At 43.5% G+C, this 19503-nt stretch overlaps 1 protein-coding gene across 1 annotated transcript; it reads left to right on the top strand.

The window, feature by feature from the left end:
* Window positions 1-4898: 4898 nt before the first annotated feature.
* Window positions 4899-7932, top strand: nog2 (noggin 2). Its single transcript, XM_031739382.2, has one exon. It carries the CDS (start codon window positions 6234-6236, stop codon window positions 6867-6869), a length of 636 nt encoding a protein of 211 aa, XP_031595242.1. The 5' UTR covers window positions 4899-6233; the 3' UTR covers window positions 6870-7932.
* Window positions 7933-19503: the final 11571 nt, after the last annotated feature.

The following is a 19503-nucleotide window of genomic DNA, read 5'->3' on the forward strand; positions in this document are numbered from 1 at the left end:
CATCGGAGAGCAACTTGGGGTTAGTATCTTGCCCAAGGAGTTTTGGTATGCAGACTGGAGCAGGCAGAGGTTGAACCACCAACCTTCTGATTAGTCGATGCTGAGCTACAGCCACCCCAAGTGGGCGATCTTCTTACTTTCATTGTTGTGTCGAAACAAACACGTTTTCAGATCATGTGAAAAATGTTGGCAAGTTGCCTACAGATTACACAGATGCCACACTGAGGTCCCGATTTTTTTTCTCTTATAATCAGCTGTTTTTTTAGTTACCATGACATTTGATCAAATCATTATGACTTGCAATCACAAATACGTTGGTCTATGACTACTTTAAAAGCTAATGACATTATTATCAGACCGTGATTATGTGGCTGTTGGCTCCATTTACTATGTTGGTAAGAAAAAGGAAGCTAAGTTCTTTATCAGGCCCAGCAGGGGGCGACTGCTCTATGTAATACTGCACAGAAGTCTAATATTCTCTCTTGATTTATGAGGTTGGTAAAATTTCTGAGGTCTGTGATCAACTGCTGTCTTCAGAGGTATTTTGTGTAAAGATGGCAATAAAATGGAAAAACACAGTATCACGCCAAAACGTGTAATAGACATGCAGGTCCACCATATCCATTTCATGCTTGCCTTTCCAGAATGTGAAATGGACATGTATGCAGAAGTTGCATTACCAGCAGGGGGCGATAATATATTTAAAGCCAAAAAGTCAGTAGTATCCAAAAAACATATGACGTACATTCCAGGTTCCTTAATTGTCAGAAACAATAAAGCTGGGCAGCTAATATGTATGTCAATGTAAATATGTTAATAATGTTTGTAATAGACATGCCGGTGTCTATTACATGCTTTGCCATGACATCGGATTGAATGGCAATAAGACAGAGTTAATTTGCTATCTGTATGCAGATAGCAGAGCGGTTGCAGCCTGTTAGAGTCAGGTCGCGAATGTTTGAAGACAGGTTGCCTCCCACCAGGCAACCTGTGCAATCACCTTGAGATTGAACATGGTTGCTCAGAGGTCGAGGGTGTTCCATGCTCAACTCATCTGTGACAAATTGGTCACGACAGCTGATGGTAACTGGTCAACAAATGTAAAAATATGTTTGCCATCCTATTCTTGTTCTAGTATTTTGCATTAGTGAGCGGCAACTTTGTCTCTTCCAAAGAAGCGGGATTCCACCAGCCGATGGGTGACATCACAACTGAAAAACCAGCATCGTGTTTGTTATTGCTGGAGCTTAACTTTTCCTCAATAGGAACACTGCATTCGACAAAGTAAAAGAAGATTAATTTTTCCAATGTCATTTCACTTTCCGATCACAGGATTGTTTTTTTAGGATTAGCTGTCAATACGACAGAAATGTGACTTTCAGCTTTCAAGCCCCGTCCTTTGCATGTGCACCGCCATACGAAATCTTCATAAAAAGGAAAACTCAGGTATTGAACAGCTTCGGTAATGAGTGACTGAACACGTACAAAAACCTAAAGAAAAACATTCATATTCACAGTGCTTGTGCCACAGTAAAGTTTCCTGGCTTAGCTCAAGTTCTTCAGTCTCAGAGTTCAAAGTGGGCCCCGCCGTCACATCACAAAGCCAATGAGCTGTCTACGATATGATCACCATTAATCACAGCTTTTGATCACGCGTGGAGCAGCATTTTCTCCATCGCGACTGGAATGCCGTAATAGACACAAAGGATGCGGGGCCCTGCTCAGATTGACTTCAGACTGAACAACAGCGTGGCGCGGCGTTCTTTAAATAACAAGCCTTACACTTAGTTCAGCTTTCTTTACTTCTCTTAGAGGAAAAGGGGGAAAAATATCACTTTGATGCTGTTTACTGGATATTTTTGCAAAAATAACTTTATGATGAATTTTAGGGGAGAGGGAAAAAAATGTAGCAGGAGGGAGGGGGGGCTTCAAAAGTAGTGTTAACGGGAGACAGATTTTTGACATGCTTCCCAAGCCATCTGCTTTCGGTTAAAGCTCGGAGACAGAGTCGAATATGGGGGAGAAGGAAGAGGGGAGTAAGCCTGGAGAAGATGACAGGGCAGCGGGGAATAAAGGGATATGCAATATTGACAAGCAATGGTGAAAGCTATGTATTTGCAGTGGGAGCATTTCTGTGTAAGCTGCTGCAAGGCAACAGAAGTCTGTCAGGGAGTCTAAGGACATAATACGTCACATCAAGCACATTTGAAATGACTTTCCAACACATTAGATGTTGTTCTAATCTCAACGTTTCTGCAAATATTTATCTGAAATACTGAAAAATGCTTCTGCTAATTTGACAGCTCAAAAAAACAAAATGTTCAGGCTCTGATTGGTTCTGAAATCTGTCAGACTGCCAAAGTCCCATCAGAGAGTGTTCTGCTGTAGATGCCACAACACAAAACGAATTATGAGACGTTCTCTGGTCATATCTTTTTATTTGATGGGGTGTGGCCTCTGGGATTTGTTCTGTCTCTGCCACTCAAGCCACAGATAGCCACAGCAGCTTGCCAAATTCCATGACTTTCCTTAACTAATCTTCTGACAGATAATATTTTGTCTTAGTTTGTGAGTTTCTTATGTTTAGTCCCCCCCCCCTCTCTCCTCTACAATCTGTCCATCTCCATCCACCCATCTGTACCATTCTACCAGTCCTCAGTGGGCACAGTCAGCCAGTCTGGCCTGGGCTGCCCCTTGCTGTGCCCACTGCAGTGCATAAGCTCCTGTCTGGACCTTGGGTAGAGGCCTTTGTATGGAGCTGTAGGTGTGTTAGTGTGTGTAAGTGTTTGTGGTGTGCTATGTGTGGGAGTGCATGTCTGTATAGCATTCATAGCAGAAAAAGGAGAAGGGAGTCAAATCTATGCCTTAGGGCACCCCCGCTGCCCCAGCACCCCTTCACATGCGCCCTATTGAGGCCTAAGGGAGCGTGAACAATCACTGCACAACCAAAGGACTAAGTCCCCTTGTTATACAAGGCCAATTTTCAGCACCAGTCCCCCTCCCCGCTCTCTCCTCCATAGTTTGACCCGCTCGTCAGAGGTTGAAGGGCTTCGTTAAAGCAAGCCGGGGTCCTTTAACGCCGTTATTTAATTAGCCATTCCACAGCAAACTGTCATCCAGCACTAAAACTACCCTCCCACCCTTACCCCATTGGTGAATCCATCTTCTTCATCACCACCACCTCTCTGCCATCTCCCCCACTCACCACCACCACACATGCTCAGCATCACCTCGACCCTTCCCCACTGTGTCCACCGGTCCCCTCCTCTCTTCTTTCCCTGTCTTTATCTCCAGTAATTAGCCAGTAAATGGGGGTTGACTCATTGCTGGGTTTCTAGAGTATTTGGGCGTGGGACTGAGGAAGTGTTTCTCCCGGCATGGGGTTTCTCTCTCAGTCCAGCACACCAAGAGCTGTGGAGGAAGACAATGGGAACGGCCGGTACTACAGTAGCCGGCTCAGCCTCACTGTCCCTGCAGCCCACTGAGTTCTGTCTACACCGGCACCCTAATCATTAACCAGATTATGACTCTGTGTGTCTGGATAGATGTTAGGAGGGGGTCAGAGGGAATTTACTCACAGGATGCCAAAGACTGCTGGCAACTTTTTCCATCTGGTTAGACCTGGATAATGAAGTTGAAGAACTGTGCAAGACACTGAAATTACAGCACTTCTTGTGATAAAAATTATTCCATCTCGCAACTGTGGAATTTCTTATATTATACTCTTAGTGAGTATGATTCCAGTTAACTACTTCATTTGCCCTCAGTGGAGTCTTTTAGAAGTTTGATTACAGAGCTGCTGAGCAATTTCACTTGAGCTGCACCCTAACTACGAGTGAACATTCTTTCCCCATGGACTCAAACATGAGTAGTCAAACTGTGAGGGCGAGTCTGGGGAGCCCCTGGCTTCATGTCCTCACCATGCTAGTTCACCGCCCTCTAGTGACTACTACAAAAGACAAGCACAATCACAGCCTATCCAGACTGCGTAGGTAAATGAAACCAAGAGTCAGGTTTAAATTCAGAGCAAGCGCGTCCTGATAAAGTTTGACCAGCTTTTGATGGAAAATTTAATTTCAAAGCATGTTTAAATTTTCTTTTTTTTTTTAAGTTTATTAAAGTTTTGAAAATGTTTAAATGTTCATTGGAATGGAGATCGACTTCAACGCGGCTCCTGAATCAATTTAGTGCGTCTACCGAACATGTTTAAGCGATTTGACTGTCAATAAATTTCACTTGTTTGTGTAAGTTCTAATTTGGATTATGGGAAAATAAACATGGTTTAATAGTTGATTTTCCCCTAATGACTGCTTAGCATGGGAAAGGTACCGCTTAGTTATCCACGGCCATTTATAGCCCCTTAATTATGCGCCTATTTTGTGACCCCTGAGTTCAACGGGCCAATTCCTGTGTAGACCCAAATCCCGATGAACAAAGGTGGAATGTGATGCCCCTTTTCCGCAGACAAGCTACCAAACGTTTCCCATCATTTTCATGGGAAAGTTCACGAAACTCTTTTACACTTCAGCCGAGTATTGACAGCGCATTGAACCTATTAGTGCATCAGAGACACTCTGCTGATGAAAACCGCAGGAGAAGCAGCTGCTGTTATACTTACAGTGTGTAAGAAAGAGAGAGGGGTAAAAAAAAAAAAAAAATCTCTTGTATTATCCTGTGTGTCTGGGAATATTGCTTTTAAATGCGAAAAAAAAAAAAAAGCTGGTGCTTTAGGACCCAGTTGATCCTCATTGTGGCTGATATTTTCCACGTTGTGAGGGGGGGGGGCTGTCAATCATAGTGAAAGTGGCCAGGGTGGGCAGGCCCCTCTGACACTTTGTACCGTCGGAGGGGGATATTTAACTTGGGACTGAGCACCACTCGCTACAGACACACTCACACACAGTGTGCCTAAGCAAAGAAATGCTCCAGCGCCAAGTCTCTCACACTCCTGAAGTAGGAGCGACTTAGTAGCTGCTGTACCCAGTTATCAAAGGAGGAGAGAGGCTCCCTCAGGAATTGACCGCTTTCATAGACCGGGGAACAAAAAAAGCAGATTATGGACTCTCTCGTCATGCACCGACATTGCGATTAGGAGATTTTTTTAAATTAATATTATTTGTATTTATTGATTTTTTTTTTATTTTGTTGCTGGTGTTGTGAAGATTCAGCGATGCCACACTGAGAGGAACTCTGACCCAACCACGTTTTCTGTCTTTACGCAGTTTGCATTTCACGTGCAGTGAGGCTGCATTTTGCTGGAAAGCTGTGTTTTCATCGTTCTTCTTCTACTTCTTTTTTTTTTTTTTACACGCAAAAGCCAGAGTTCTGTGGGAATATTACAAGCGAGACTTTTACATGTAAAACCGAGCTGCTCTGCGATTTGGAACATCCTCTGGAAAGATAAGCGGCTGTTGCGTCCTGAAAAAAAAAACTGAGATTGTGCCACACGGCTCCTCCAAGTTTTCTGTCATTTTCAGGGAAAGTGCGCATCGACGGGCTGGAATACCGCAGGAGACTGGCTGCAGAGACTACCCCACTCCCCGCCCCCCTCTCCTCGGTCCGTGGACTGTGCGCTCTGGGACCTTGTCAAACCTGAGAGCGCCAGGCGACGTTAAGAGAAGCCACGTTTCTAAAAGCCGTGCGTAAAAATAACATTGGCCAAGGCAGCCCTCGCTGCCGGGCGCGTGACATTTAAAACTTGGTGAAGTGCTCTTTTGTGCGCCCTTCTCTCCCGGGAGCTCCGGATCTATTCTGTCCCTTTCAGAAAACACTTCAGTCCATGCAGCTCTCGCCTCGGCCGCTGTCATCCAGTGCAGACAGTTTCGTCGTGGCTTCGAGTCCTCGGGGTAACCATGACAACCGAGAGAAACCCGAAGTGAATCTGAGGAGCGGGGTGAAGCAGGAGAGAGCGTGAATAGGCGCTCGAGTTTTCCCTTTTTTCTTTTCTTTTTTTTTTGACTTAACTCTTTCTGCAGAGAGCGGGGTGCACCGCTTCCACGCTGCACAGTTGCAACAGCGGGTAAATTGCAAAGTTGAAGGAGCCCTAAAAAGCAAAGCACTCCGCTCCATGTCATTCAAACCCGACGTGGTCTATTAAAAGTATCGCCTTGCTGGTGACTGAACTTCTACTATTTATGAAGCCCCGGACTGGTGACTGCACAGAACACAGTAACCGGGAAAAGAACTGAGTATTATTCACGCGAGAAGAGCCCGTGCGTTGAACAAGAGGAATTATGGGCTTCTCTCAAACGCTGTTCGTTTACGCGCTGGTTTGCGTTCACCTCGGAGTTTCCCAGCATTACCTTCGCCTCCGCCCTTCGCCCAGCGATCACCTCCCAGTGCCCGACCTGAAGGAGGACCCGGACCCGGAGTACGACCCCCGGGAGCAGGACTTGGTCGAGAGGACTCTGAGGAAAAGACTCGGCAGTAACTTTGACCCCAACTTCATGTCCATCAGCCCCCCCATGCTGGTGAACTTCTCCGCGCCAGATAACCAGGTGAAGCCGCAGGGGCCTATGCCCAACGATATTAAAAAGCTGGACCTCACAGAGACTCCCTATGGAAAGAAGGTAAAAGTAGGCAAGAAAGCCCGTAGGAAATTCCTGCAGTGGCTGTGGACCTATACGCACTGCCCGGTGGTGTACACCTGGAAAGATTTGGGTGTGAGGTTCTGGCCACGTTACATCAAAGAGGGAAACTGTTTCTCTGAGCGCTCGTGCTCCTTCCCCGAGGGGATGTCTTGCAAACCCGTCAAGTCAATCGCCAAGATTTTCCTCCGGTGGTATTGTCAAGGCTTTCTAAAACAGAAATACTGTACGTGGATACAGGTGCAATACCCAATCATCTCAGAGTGCAAGTGTTCGTGCTGATTCTCTCTAAGGAAGGAAGTAGTAGTAGTGGTGGTGGTGGCGGTGGTGGTGGTGGTCGACGGGGGAGTGGACTGGAAATACGGTTTCTATTGCACTGTTAACTCTCTACAGAGGTGGGCACCATAGCAAATCTATTTTTTTATATAGCATTTTAAGTGAAATACCAACATTGTACATATTTAAGAAAAATGCAGCTATTTTTTCTAATTGAACCAGGACCATATTTTATTCTCAACCCTGACATTTTTTTTCGGAGGGGAACACGAGCACTTCGTGAGGAAGGAGCATTTTGTTTTGTTGATATTTTTAAGAGACATTGAAAATGGATTGCATATGCTACACTTCTCCAAGAGGTGACCTTTTTCTTCTTCTTCTTCAACTGAACATTGATGCTGACTGTTATTTCACTGCAATGCTGCCTAGAGTTTTTGTATATTAATATCAATAATAATTAAATTGTAAAAAAAAAGAAGAAGAAAAGTTGAGGTTAAAGATATATATAAAGGCGTGAACTCAGCTTTTTTTTTGGAATACATAGTATTGTAGGAATAAACAAATCTGTACGTTTTATTTATTATTTTAACGATTTGTGAGTATAGAGCATAAGGACAGAGAATAGCAGAGTATACCAGAATAAAAAAAAAATATGGGAGATGTCTACTTGAATATTTCTAAAAATGACAAAAAAATAAATAAATAAATACAAAAAAACCCAACATATCAGTGTACATGTTATGGTTACACGTTTTAGCAATAAAGTCCATCTTTTCAACATGTGTTAGTGTCAACCCATGCTTACACCACTGTGTATATCCAAAGGGGCGTGTACACTGTAAAAAAAAAAAAAAAAACTATCTAAAAATGTTTCATTAAGCTGTAAAAATCTTTCCCTGCCACAGAGATACGTTTCACTGGTTTCCATTCGGGGTGACTGGAGAGATTTCACATATCAGAGCGATGACGCTGAAGTATTCTTGCAATATTCGTGTGTTTTTCAACCGGAAACCCCTGAAACTGTACCTCGCTTTATTAAAATAATAATAATAATAAAGGGTGAAAAGACTTTTGCAAATGATATATTTTTTTACAGTGTAGACGGCCGGGCTCCGAAGTGGAGTGGAGTTACAAACTACTATAAAGTTTCGGTGACTTTGTGTGGACTGTCTGACGCTCCACGCCGTCACAGCGATTTTAGAAAAGGCTGATTTACTACGCTGCTTAATGCGCAACGCATACCTCAAGCGCCTCCACAGACCTGGCATTCATTTGTCTCAACCGGAGAGCGCGAGAGAGGGAGAGCGAGGGGGAGAGGCCACGCACACGCATTCATCTCCAACTCGCTCCTGAGCTCCGAGGTGTTAACATAATAGCTAAAATATGATTCAGACTTTTCAAACAGTGTCAGATGATGAAATCGCAAGAGCAGACGCGCAAAGCCTCCAGTGTCTGGGGTCTCTCTGTGTTTTTTACTCTGGAAGCTCCACACAAGTTCCAATGAGGTATTTGTATAGAGGTGGACTGGAGCAGACAGGCGCCTATTCAAGTCTGACCGCCCTGGAGAGAGCGAGAGAGAGGGAGAGAGAGAGAGAGAAAGCGAGAGAGAAAGAAAGAGAGAGAGAACACAAAGCCCATAAAACAATGGTCAACTGTTTTTGACGTTAGCAGACTATTAATTGGAGAGCCTGGGCATGCTGTCTGCAAGTTAAAGAGATATGGGCAATTAAACGCGCTGGAGACGCGCGGGGAGGGAAGGGGAGAAGGGGGGGATGAAGTCCCGTGAAATCAAAGAGAGGAGTAATTTTCTGTAAGTAGGGTTTTCTAAATTGTGTTTATATTATTGGTCTAAATACAATCAACGAGTTCAACAGAGCTATGACTAAACGTCTGAAAGCGGAGTGTTTCCACTGAGCGCATTTTGTGTGCCTTTAAGCCATTTGTGTGTTTTCTTGCGGCCAGAGCCGCATTTGACACTTGCCGCCCGGTTATTGTGACAGAACCGCTAAGGGGGGGATTTGGTAAGCAGAGGAGAAGAACGGCAGCATGCCAGCGAAGGAGGAAGAGAAGGAGCGGGAGGGGAGGGGAGCAGGGGCTGCTTTCCTTACTGTCAGCTTCTTTCTTGATGATGTCTCGGGGTTTTTAGAAACTGCGTCTCTGACTCGACGGCGCCACTCAGCCGCCCCCTCTCGACTGCGCAGAATGAGGCACTTTGGGAAACAGTAACCCTTTCAGGCTCTGCCCGGAGAGTATTTTAGAAGCGTGTGAAAGGCAATACGCCGCCCTGGCTCCAGCCAGTTAGGTGCGCACCTTTTAGAAACAGACCTTGCCAGCTAGTCAGATCACTGGTTCTCAAAGTGGGGTCCGGGGAGCTCCATGTGGCCTTTGTGGGGATTCCAGGGGGGATTGGGTGCTTAAAATGTCAGGAAAGTGCTTCATTGACAAGAAACAACAACATTCAATTGCAATTACGCACATTTTGGCACTCTGACCATGATCACAACCGCCAGATTTCTGCACTCTTCTTCAGTGGGACGTTTACGACTTTGTTTGGAGATTTGTGTTTAAACTGAACAGAAATGTTCAGTTTGATAACTGATAACTGTCCTGAAGTTGTCATTTAATTAGATAAGCTCACATATCTCCTCACTCAATCTGTCCGCCTGAAGTGTCAAATCCAGTCCACATCCACTAACTTTATCCCATTCTACAAATAGAAACCTTTTCAATACAGAGTTAATATAGAAGCGTCTGATGCAGCCATATGTTAAAAGTGGACCGTGTGTTCTTTTTCTTACACCCAAGGGGGGAAACAGTCCTAAAATGGGTAACTGTGCTGTCTTTACTTCTCCCCCCAAAACTACGAGCTGGACTACAAACAGCTTTACATGCCCTGATCAAATGTGTCTATTTTGTTTTTAAAATCAATAAATCATAAAATTTCATCATGAAATTGGGTTTGTAAATTTATAACCCTTTTCTTGGCTATGAACAGACTTTTGACTGACATCTTAAGCTGGAGGAAATCAGAAAAAAGAAAAACCCTTCCCATCAACACACTCATCATCACATTGTCCTTAAAAATGTCAGGACTCGTGTGGCCTCACCCCATCAGATGCTCAGCATCATCATCGTCTGACACCGCCCGTCTCCACATTCGTCAGCACCAACCTCCTGCGAAGTGAGCTACAATAATAAATATGGTTTGGTAGATACGTGCACACTTCGTACATATCTACAGCCTCATGTGAATGTAAAATAACTCCCATATTTGCTGGCTGTAAAGAAAATTAAATGAAAGCCTGGAGGCAATTAGGATGGGGATGATGGGGGAGTAGGTGGGAGGAGGGGTGACATGCTTAGTGGTAAAGATGATGAGTCTGTGTCTGCCTGATGATAGTCAATTATTCTGATGGATTGTGGTCTGATTGGGAGTGACTGTGTGTGTGGGTGGGTGGTAAAGAGTTTGAAGTGACACATCCGTACCTGTGCGGACACATCTTTATAGAAGAATACGTGTGCAAGTGAGCGTGCATGCTGATTGCATGTATGCATAAAATCTTCCACAGGCACATGCAAAACTCCAGTGTGTGTGTGTGTGTGTGTGCAGTGGGCTGACAGACAGACAGAGATGGAGACGAGGGTCTGTGGCTGTGAGTAAGGCCCAAACCTCATAGTTGTAAAAGCCAGTGAGTCAGCACTGGTGAGGTTATTGATGATGACAGGGTATTAGATTGAGCACTGGGAGGAGGGAGTACACACACACACACACACACACACGTTCATACACACACGCCTTCACCGCAGATGATACCCAGAATTCCATCACACCATCATCCATGGCTTGCGGTGTCTGATGGTATGTGTGTGTATAGGTGTCAAGCATTTGTTCATGTTGTACACGAGTTCTGTCTGGTAAGTGTGCCTGCAGAGCGTGTGTGAGAGAGAAGAGCAGAAGCTACTGTGACGGTGGGTTTTCCAGGTCCCCGTTTCTCTCAAATGCCTGAAATGGATGTCTGTGTTTTCATATGTGCGGCCAGTTTAAGATGGGAAGTCTTCAAGGAACTCACAGATGCCTCTCAGCAAACCTCTGCCGGGCTGATCCAGCTTTTATGAGGCCAGCCATCCATCGCCGCGAGAGCTCGCAAAACCTGACCTGGAGTCAGTAGCAGTGGGCGTAGAATTCATAACATGCCATTGCATCAACACAGTGGCCCATCTTTGCAGACAAACAACAGGTGACTGTAGTCAAATAACAGGTGTTTGTAATCAAACTCCAGCCATTGCCAACAAGCGGTGCTTATGGTAATTAAGCAGAAAGCTGGGAGATGAGCGCAGTGCCACAAAGAGTCATGAATGCATTCATTAATACAGGTCTGCAGACTCTAAAAACTGATGGCTGCTAGTTTTGGTCTGGATGTTAAGTTCAGCTGCATAGCTTCAAATCAGAAGAGTGCAAATGCCTTCTTTTGTTAAAAACCATCCTCTTACAGCAGTGGCTCCCAGACTTTTTTATCTAACATACCTCACAGGCACATCAGATAGACTCAAGAAGCCCCTCATCAGTACCACTTACCACGCTTACTTGAACTAAGCTCCAGTTGTATCTACACTTCTTCCAGCTTACCTTTCACTCCTAGTGATGGCATTCAGCTCACCCGGGGTTAGCGAACTTTATCAACTGTTTATTCATACTGTTTCCTTACTATGCCAATCATTCACTCATTTACTTATATTACTGCTCAATGGAACATCTATTCATTATACTTAGTGACCACTCTCACGAGCTGTGGCCAACAGTGTCAGCTAAACCTCTACCAAATATTCCTCTCTATTTATTCAAAGTGTTCGCTTAGTTTTTCAAATGTTTAGACAATCCATGCATTTCTCTAACAATTTTACGTGTTTATTTCTAATTTCTGCTGATTAGCACACCTTCAATTAATAACTTCCTGCTTATTCATAGATATATCTAGTGCTTAACTAATGGCTCAGTCACTAGAGTCAAAATAGGACAGTGACCTCCTTGAGAACAGGAAAAAAATCAATGGTTGCCCTGTGTTTGCATTGAATTTTTGTATTTTTTATTGTTTGTTTGCTTTTGGAGATTATTGCACATTGATGCAACAACTAAATGGTTGCCCAGGGGTTGAGCGTGCAGCACCTTTAACCTCCGGCCGACGACTGTCAACTGCAAGGTGATTGCAGAGCTCATGTGATGGGAGGCAACCTGTCTCCAAACAGTTGTCATCTGACTCCGACTGGCTGCAATCATTCTCAGAACGATTGGTGAGTGTTTGAAAATAATTGCAGTCTAATTTATAAACGCAAACAGGTTGCAATCAACCCGAATCACTCAGTGAGTGCAGCTCATCTGCAGCCTGTCTCTTTCCTATGGGGACTCAACTCAACTGGTTGCAAAGTGGTGCTATTCTGGTTATGTTTCTTATTTAAAAGCACGGTTACTTATGTCTTTTTTTCCAGTTAAAAATTGGCATCCTGCAGCATCTACGTCAGTATTTGTGGAGGAGTTTCTGAATTTCTGTTTCAAATCTATGTGATTCTGGCTGGACTCTGAATGTAGGTAATTAATCTGGATTTCTGTGCATGTAGACAGAAACAGTTAAATATTATAAACAGCAATTGGAGCGGTAATTGCCAGCTTGACCCCCATTGGAAAGTGAAATGATAGCAGACTGAAGAAGAAGACAGCAACAGATAAAAAGTGGTTGGAAACTTGCTCCCCATCTTCAAAGCAACCGTTTCAGAAGAAACGAGATCAGAAGTTAAAGTTGATTGCAATAATTTTGGTCATGTTCTGGTCTCCAACCACAGTTTTCCCTGTGTGGCTGCAGCATAACATTTACTGTAACATTAACATTTATCTCTTAATTTAACTAACTGTAAACACTTCTGCTCAGTTCCTCTCACTTTTTAATGAAGTTGTATTTCTGTTGTGGTTTAGCTGGACTAATCTTTCCATATAACCTCTGCTTTCTGTAATCTCCCTGAACCCAACTGATCCTATTAATCACATATTACTATTAGTTTCCATTTCTAATCTGTGCATGTAAGCAATGTGAAGACTATAAGAGAACTTGTGTCTATTTTATGTGATTTGTATCCTTAAATGCACAGCAGGCAAACACATGCAGTGAGATCCTGGTCATTCTATATGCTTTCTCGCTGCTACCATTTTAATCAGTGTCAGAGTCACATTTCTGTAGTCACGCTTGCTGATTACTCAGTTTAACTCTTGTTAGATGTAACAGATATTTTAAGCTCAAAGTAAGGCCTAAAAATAGAGCTATGGGTGGTGTGGCGTTCTCACGGCTGGGAATAGTGCATATTCTGAGCTCTGTTTCCATGGTTACTTGTGCCTTTATCGCCAATAAAGGTCTCAAATTCAGAAAATAGTCCCTTTGCATCAATGTATACATTCTTATTCATTAAAAAACTCAGTTAATTTGGCTTTATTTCATGTTTTTTTTCTCTTCCCACACACCACTCAGGTGAGAACAACAACGAATAAAAAGCTCACATATACACACAACACACACTTTTCTATCACTCATCACCAGCGCGCACAAACACTCCAGTGTCCTCATACATAAACAGTTTCTGGTCATCGTAGTGACACATGCAGGTAAACTATCTTTAAATTGTTTACCTGACCACTCGGCCCAATCGCGATACCACTAACATGAAAACAAACACGCACTTGAATTTTCCCCCAATTAAAATCTATATTTTCCATCTCCATCTCCGCTCTGCTCACTGATTGCTGCTGTACTCTCTTCGCTCACACAAACACGCACGCACACATACACACCTCCCCCTCACAGCCTGTCCGGCGGCTGTCTCCCAGTACCCCTCTGTGCGCCTAGATGGCATGCTGAGAATGTTTACTTTCACCACAGTGTGTATTTACAGAGCCTAATAGTTTTTTAGGCCGCAATGGCGCCTCACTTCGTAACATGTGTACAACCCACCTACTCCTTCGAACTCCTAAACACACACACACACACACATAGTCTCAGACTCACACAGAAAACATACAACACCCCCCTACACCGCCGCCGCCGCCGCCGCCACTACCACCAAACAACAAATCAAACCTCTGGTATTTGGGGTTTGGCAGTGGTGCAAGCTCAAATGCAGGCAGGTGACACGATTAAGCAGCAGCAGCAGCAGCAGCATGCGATATTACCTCCTGTGTGATTGGAATGAATGAAAAAAAAGGAAAAACAAGCATCTGAGGGGAGCGTACTGTGACAGGCTGAACGAATGCACGAGGTTCTTGGAATGAACGGCCTCGTGGTGTTTTGAAGGATTGTGCGTGGTTTTGCGGGAACGCGAAAGATTAATGAATGTGTCCAAAGCACCGTGTGAGCAAGTTTGTGAGGCAGAGAGTGGATGAAGTTTACCTGGATAAGCAGATTATGCAGACAAGATGGATTTGCGACGACTCCTTCCTGGTCAAGAGATGGAGAAGCTATCAATAATAATGAATGAGCACATTCATGGACTTAAAAGGTAAACAAGTTGCAACAAGAGTTATAACAAGAGGAGACCGGGGGTAATCATACAGTAAGGCATCAGTTCATTCATTTTCTTAACCACCCGGACACTGGAGGACAGGCGGGGCGCCCCCTGAATGGTTCATCACACGGCTAACTCAGAAAAACAAACAGCCATTCACCTTTTTGCAGTGAGCCCACTGTACTGGAGCCACCCCGCCGTGTGCGGTATTTTATTTAATAAGACAACTGCAGTGTTATTACTGGGATGGCTGGTGTTATGTATTATATTAAAACACAACCACAAGATTCATCCCTTAATAATAGTTAACACATAAGCGGTTACAAAAAGGCTCTTTAATGCTGTGCACTGAACACAGTAACCCTGATAATTAGACATGTTAAGACATGTGTATGTGTGTCTTTTAATGTTGTTTCTGTGTCACCTTAGTTTCCTGAAAGTCAAAAAAATGATGGTACTTTGCTTTAAGTTACTTATTGACTGGAAACAAACTGGTATATGCCGCCCTCTCCAGTGGGCGATTAAACCATATACTGTGCATCAGTGGAAAAGTGTCTGAGGAGAGCCTGAAGGATACTAAATGGCAATACCCAACTCATCTACAGCTCCTGTCTGGCACGTTATAAAGAACGATCCGCCAACATATCACCAGATCATGGGGCAGTTTCTTTCCTGAGGCTGTAAGATGCCTGAAGTCATCCTCCATCTTTGTTTATGATTAAATTATGTCTCCTTTCTTTTGTAGTTTTGGACCTTTTATTGTGTAGACGTATGGGGCCCTACATAAGCAGACAATTAAATGATCTTTAATCTAGAAGCCTAAATTTGTCTATTCAAATATGATCTATTAATATCAAATTAACGAGTCCTCAACAGTCACCATACAATGAGGGAAGGGGGTTGTGTACAGAACAGGTGGATTTTAAAACACTTAGGCCATTGTTTTATCTTCGTCCTTCCATTAGACAAAGAGCTTGAGGCAACCAAACAGGTGAAAATAAATAACTGGCTCTTTTTTCCCCCACTGGGCAACTATGCAAGACTCGGCCCGCTGAATCTGATGTCCTGACGCCTGTCTGTCTGTCTGTCGTATTCAGCTGAGGTGGTCTATTCAGAGTTAGGGACCAAGGGACACAGAAGCCCGAAGGGTGTGGACACACATGTGTGTTGTTGGTCTGTCAGGGGGAGGGAGGTGGCACTGTGAACAGCAGAGAATGCCTGGTGATGGGTTACCAAAAACAGAGCACGAGGGGACAATAGGACCTGGGACATTCCTGACATAACCCCAACACACCAGGGAGGAAGTGGAAGGGGGGATTTATTGGTGTCAATGGCCCCTTGCCCCGAGAGGAGGAACGGGTGCCTCTTTTGTCCCCTCTGGCGTTGGAGATGGACTGAATCGAGACGCCTTGCAAAGAGAGGACGCCACTAAACACATACACACATAATCACTCCTTTGAAAGAAGAACCACCAATTAGGGAATGGACATATATGGCTATAGTGGGGAGGTTGTGTGTGTGTGTGTGTGTGTGCGTGCGTGTGTGCGTGCGAGTCTGTCTGCATGCACTTTTCAATAGGATCTGAATGTAAAGGGAGAGCCAAATAGGATGCTTTTCAGCACAAAGTGCACAAGGGCTGACCCCATGGGAACACCGCTACGAACTTGTTTGAATCAGAGAGCATTTAGTCGCATTTAGGAATGGTTCGAGTTACACTGAATGAGCCCACAATGAACGGGACAATGTAATACTCTAGTAATTGGCTGGACAATTGTATAGTATGTTTCACTTGAGAGAAATGAGTCTCTCCCTGAGTGAAATGAAACAACATCTTACTGTTTGCAATGATTTCGCAAAACAACAAAACATTAAGATGCTTTTAAAAAAGCATCTCTTGTTTTCCTATTTTAAAGATTTCCTCGTAAAATTCATACCACCCAATTTGCACTTTAATATTTCTCAACTGGTGAGAAGAAACATCGTTTTGGTAATGGGAGGGCTGGTTTTAAATTGCATTGTAATTACTGACCCACCCTGAGCCTCCTTAAAGCTTATGCAAACCATATTGAAGGTAAATAGCTCTTTTGTGAACGGCAATGACTACGGAAAGCTGACCGCTGAGCCCTGCAAAGAATACCGTTTCTCCATAGACACTTGAGACTTGAGCCGTGCAGGAAAAACCAACGACACACTGAATAAGGATTTAATTTAAGATTATTGATTTAGAAAATATGAATATAAAGTGTCTGCTGGTCTGAAGGCGGTCAAAAAACACACATTTTAGGGTCTGATTCAAATATAAGCTTTCATTTACACTACAAATGACTTTTTTTTCAGGCTTTATACCTGCAGGGTGGTAAATTGATGACAGAGAGCTACAGGTGGGCCTGAAATCCTCGGGTAGAAGCTTTTTATCCCAGCAGCTACAGCACACCTGGGATCAGTCTGGCAGCTTTTCTGTGCAGGCCTGCTGTTAATCTCCACTGTTTTTGACAGTATGGATTTGGCCTTGGTCAGTGGTCACCTATTTCAGCTTCAGAGAAACACGCTAAGCTAGACCAACACTGTCATCTAGTGGGGAAATGAGGAGCTATCTCTTCCAATAAAATGTGTGCAGTATAATAAGCTTGTAAAGCTGTATGACCACACTGTGGTTATCTGTGATAAGCAGTTAAGAAGCTGACCTTTTACTGTTTTACAAGCTTGAGGTCTGTATTACTGTCATGTTCACATAGTTGTATTGAAGTGTTTATTTTTAGGGGTTGTTAACTTGACCATAATTGCAATGGATTGCATGGGATTGCAATAATTAGATTACTGACTCAATGATTAAGGATGAACAAATACATAAAATAACCTATTCTCAGTTTAATATTGCAGGAAGTTATCATTCAGACTGGTTTGCATGGAAAACTCTGCAATATAGCATGCATATCAGCTAAAATTAGCAAATTAAACCTGGAAAAGGCATTAAATTATTTATGAGGTGTAGTGGTGTGCAGTAATGGAAGTTTTGATATGATCCCATGCCAAGTAAAAAGCGTACCAGCATAGCCAATACTTATACTTCTAACCTAACCTGGCTCATGCTGGGAGAGCAGCATGTCATCAGGGATGATGATTAATATGTATTCAAATTCTGAACACATTTTAATGACCACGAAATCACTGTGATTTTCACTTTTGAAGCTAAGTCGCAATTCCGTGGCCTACATACTAAACTTAGAAGATAAAAACAAAGGATTGATCCAATCGCACTAATATATTGATCCTATCACACTGATATTGATGTGATACCAACACCAACACTGGTACTATCATAATTTGGATTGATTCACCCGACTCTAAGGAGCACCACACTCTGTGGCTGTGCTAGCACCTCGGTACACAGCAGTACTCTCATCCAAATACATTCAAAATCCAAATACTAGTATTCTTTTTGCTTATAATGTTAATTGTGGCTCCTATCTAACAGCAGTTTAGCATGCTAATTTTTGCTAGCTAACACAAACAAGGTCTGTCATGAAAGAAAAAAAATCGAATGTGTAGCCTTTAGAGGTGATCCAGGGCTTCATCGTTGTACTGGATTTTGTAAAATAGTTTTGAGAAATTTTCCTAAAAGAAAAGAATGACAGCTCACAATGGCTATAACAGTTATTAGAACTAGAAGAGGACTGATTGTTCAGCAGTGACTAACTACTGTAGTGTTTTGCTAGCATGGCTAGCATTACAGGCTACTTTATCAGTCGCAAGCCAAAGGAACTTTGGTTCCCTGATACCACACAGGTCATAAAACACAATAGATTTCCAATTATCCTGATTTAGTGTCTTCGTGTTTTGCAATAATTGCAACAATTCTTTCCTTTTTATAAGCATATATTGAACAGCTTGCAATGGAGGAAATACTAGAACACTTAAAGTTTTCCTGGAATTGATTGCAGATTTATTAGCCCATTATTTACTATCATACGCTTGACTTCAACCCTTACCATCATCTACTTCCAGCTCACTGGATTACAAATAATTGAGAAAGCATCTCTGTAGCCTTGGGTGGCATTGTTGTAGCTGTACAATTTATTAGCTAATCAGCAAGACAGTGCCAGATTCTGCTGCTCATGAATATCAGGGTGGAATGAAAACCAGAACATGAGCTTTCATTAGAGAGTTTTGACTCTTTCAGTCGCTCTACATCTTCAGAACACACATAGAGTTCAAATGGGAACTCCCAAGCACTTCCAGCTGGCAACACTTTGGGATAATGATGCTGGATTCCACACAAATGAAGGGTCTAAATACCACCAGAGAGGCACCTGAACCACCTCCTTAATGCACAGACATGCATACATGTATGACTTCCAAGTCATAGCTTCTCTCTGTGGGTTAATCACGCATGCACTACATACCAAGTGGGAAAGCCAATTTCCCACCGTCATTCCTGACAGTCACTGCTGTCAAATGTAAGCAGCTAACCCCTAAGAAATCCCACATCAAGTCAACAGCATCCCCCCACAGAACACACATCCTTTGAGTCTTCAGCAGCGCAGATTGGGTTACTGCTGATTCTAAGCTGCGACCTCAAGGTATCCTCATTTAAAAACTCTCTGTGGTTGAGTCATCAGTGTGAGCTCGGAAGAGGCCACCTTTGGCGGCGTAACGTCAAAATGATGGATGGGACAATAATACCGGTAGAAGAGCTATTGATAGCTCTCTTTCCTTAATGTTGACATGTTGATATTCACACCCCAAGCACTATGTGTCACATGGGGAAAGAGAGGGCCTGCACTCATGCACACACAGTGGACAAGGACATGATGGTATTATACCCATTAATATCACTTCCGTTCCCACTTAGGTCTTCGGGTCTTGAAGTGACAGCTGAGCCCTGGGCAAGTGAGTGTGCGAGATGTATACCACGATACCAAGCTGCTGTCTTGACTTCAGTTGCGCTGGCAGAGGGAAAGTAAACATGCGGGGTTCCCCAAGAGGCTGCTGTTGTAATTGGGGGTGTGCTAAAAGGGGCTCGAGTTGTTTATTTTTTTTATTTTTGACCCTAATTGCTCCACATTATTGTTTAACAACAGTTGAGATTGCTGGAAGT

The sequence above is a fragment of the Oreochromis aureus genome, linkage group 8, assembly GCF_013358895.1.
Source record: "Oreochromis aureus strain Israel breed Guangdong linkage group 8, ZZ_aureus, whole genome shotgun sequence".
Taxonomy (NCBI): domain Eukaryota; kingdom Metazoa; phylum Chordata; class Actinopteri; order Cichliformes; family Cichlidae; genus Oreochromis; species Oreochromis aureus.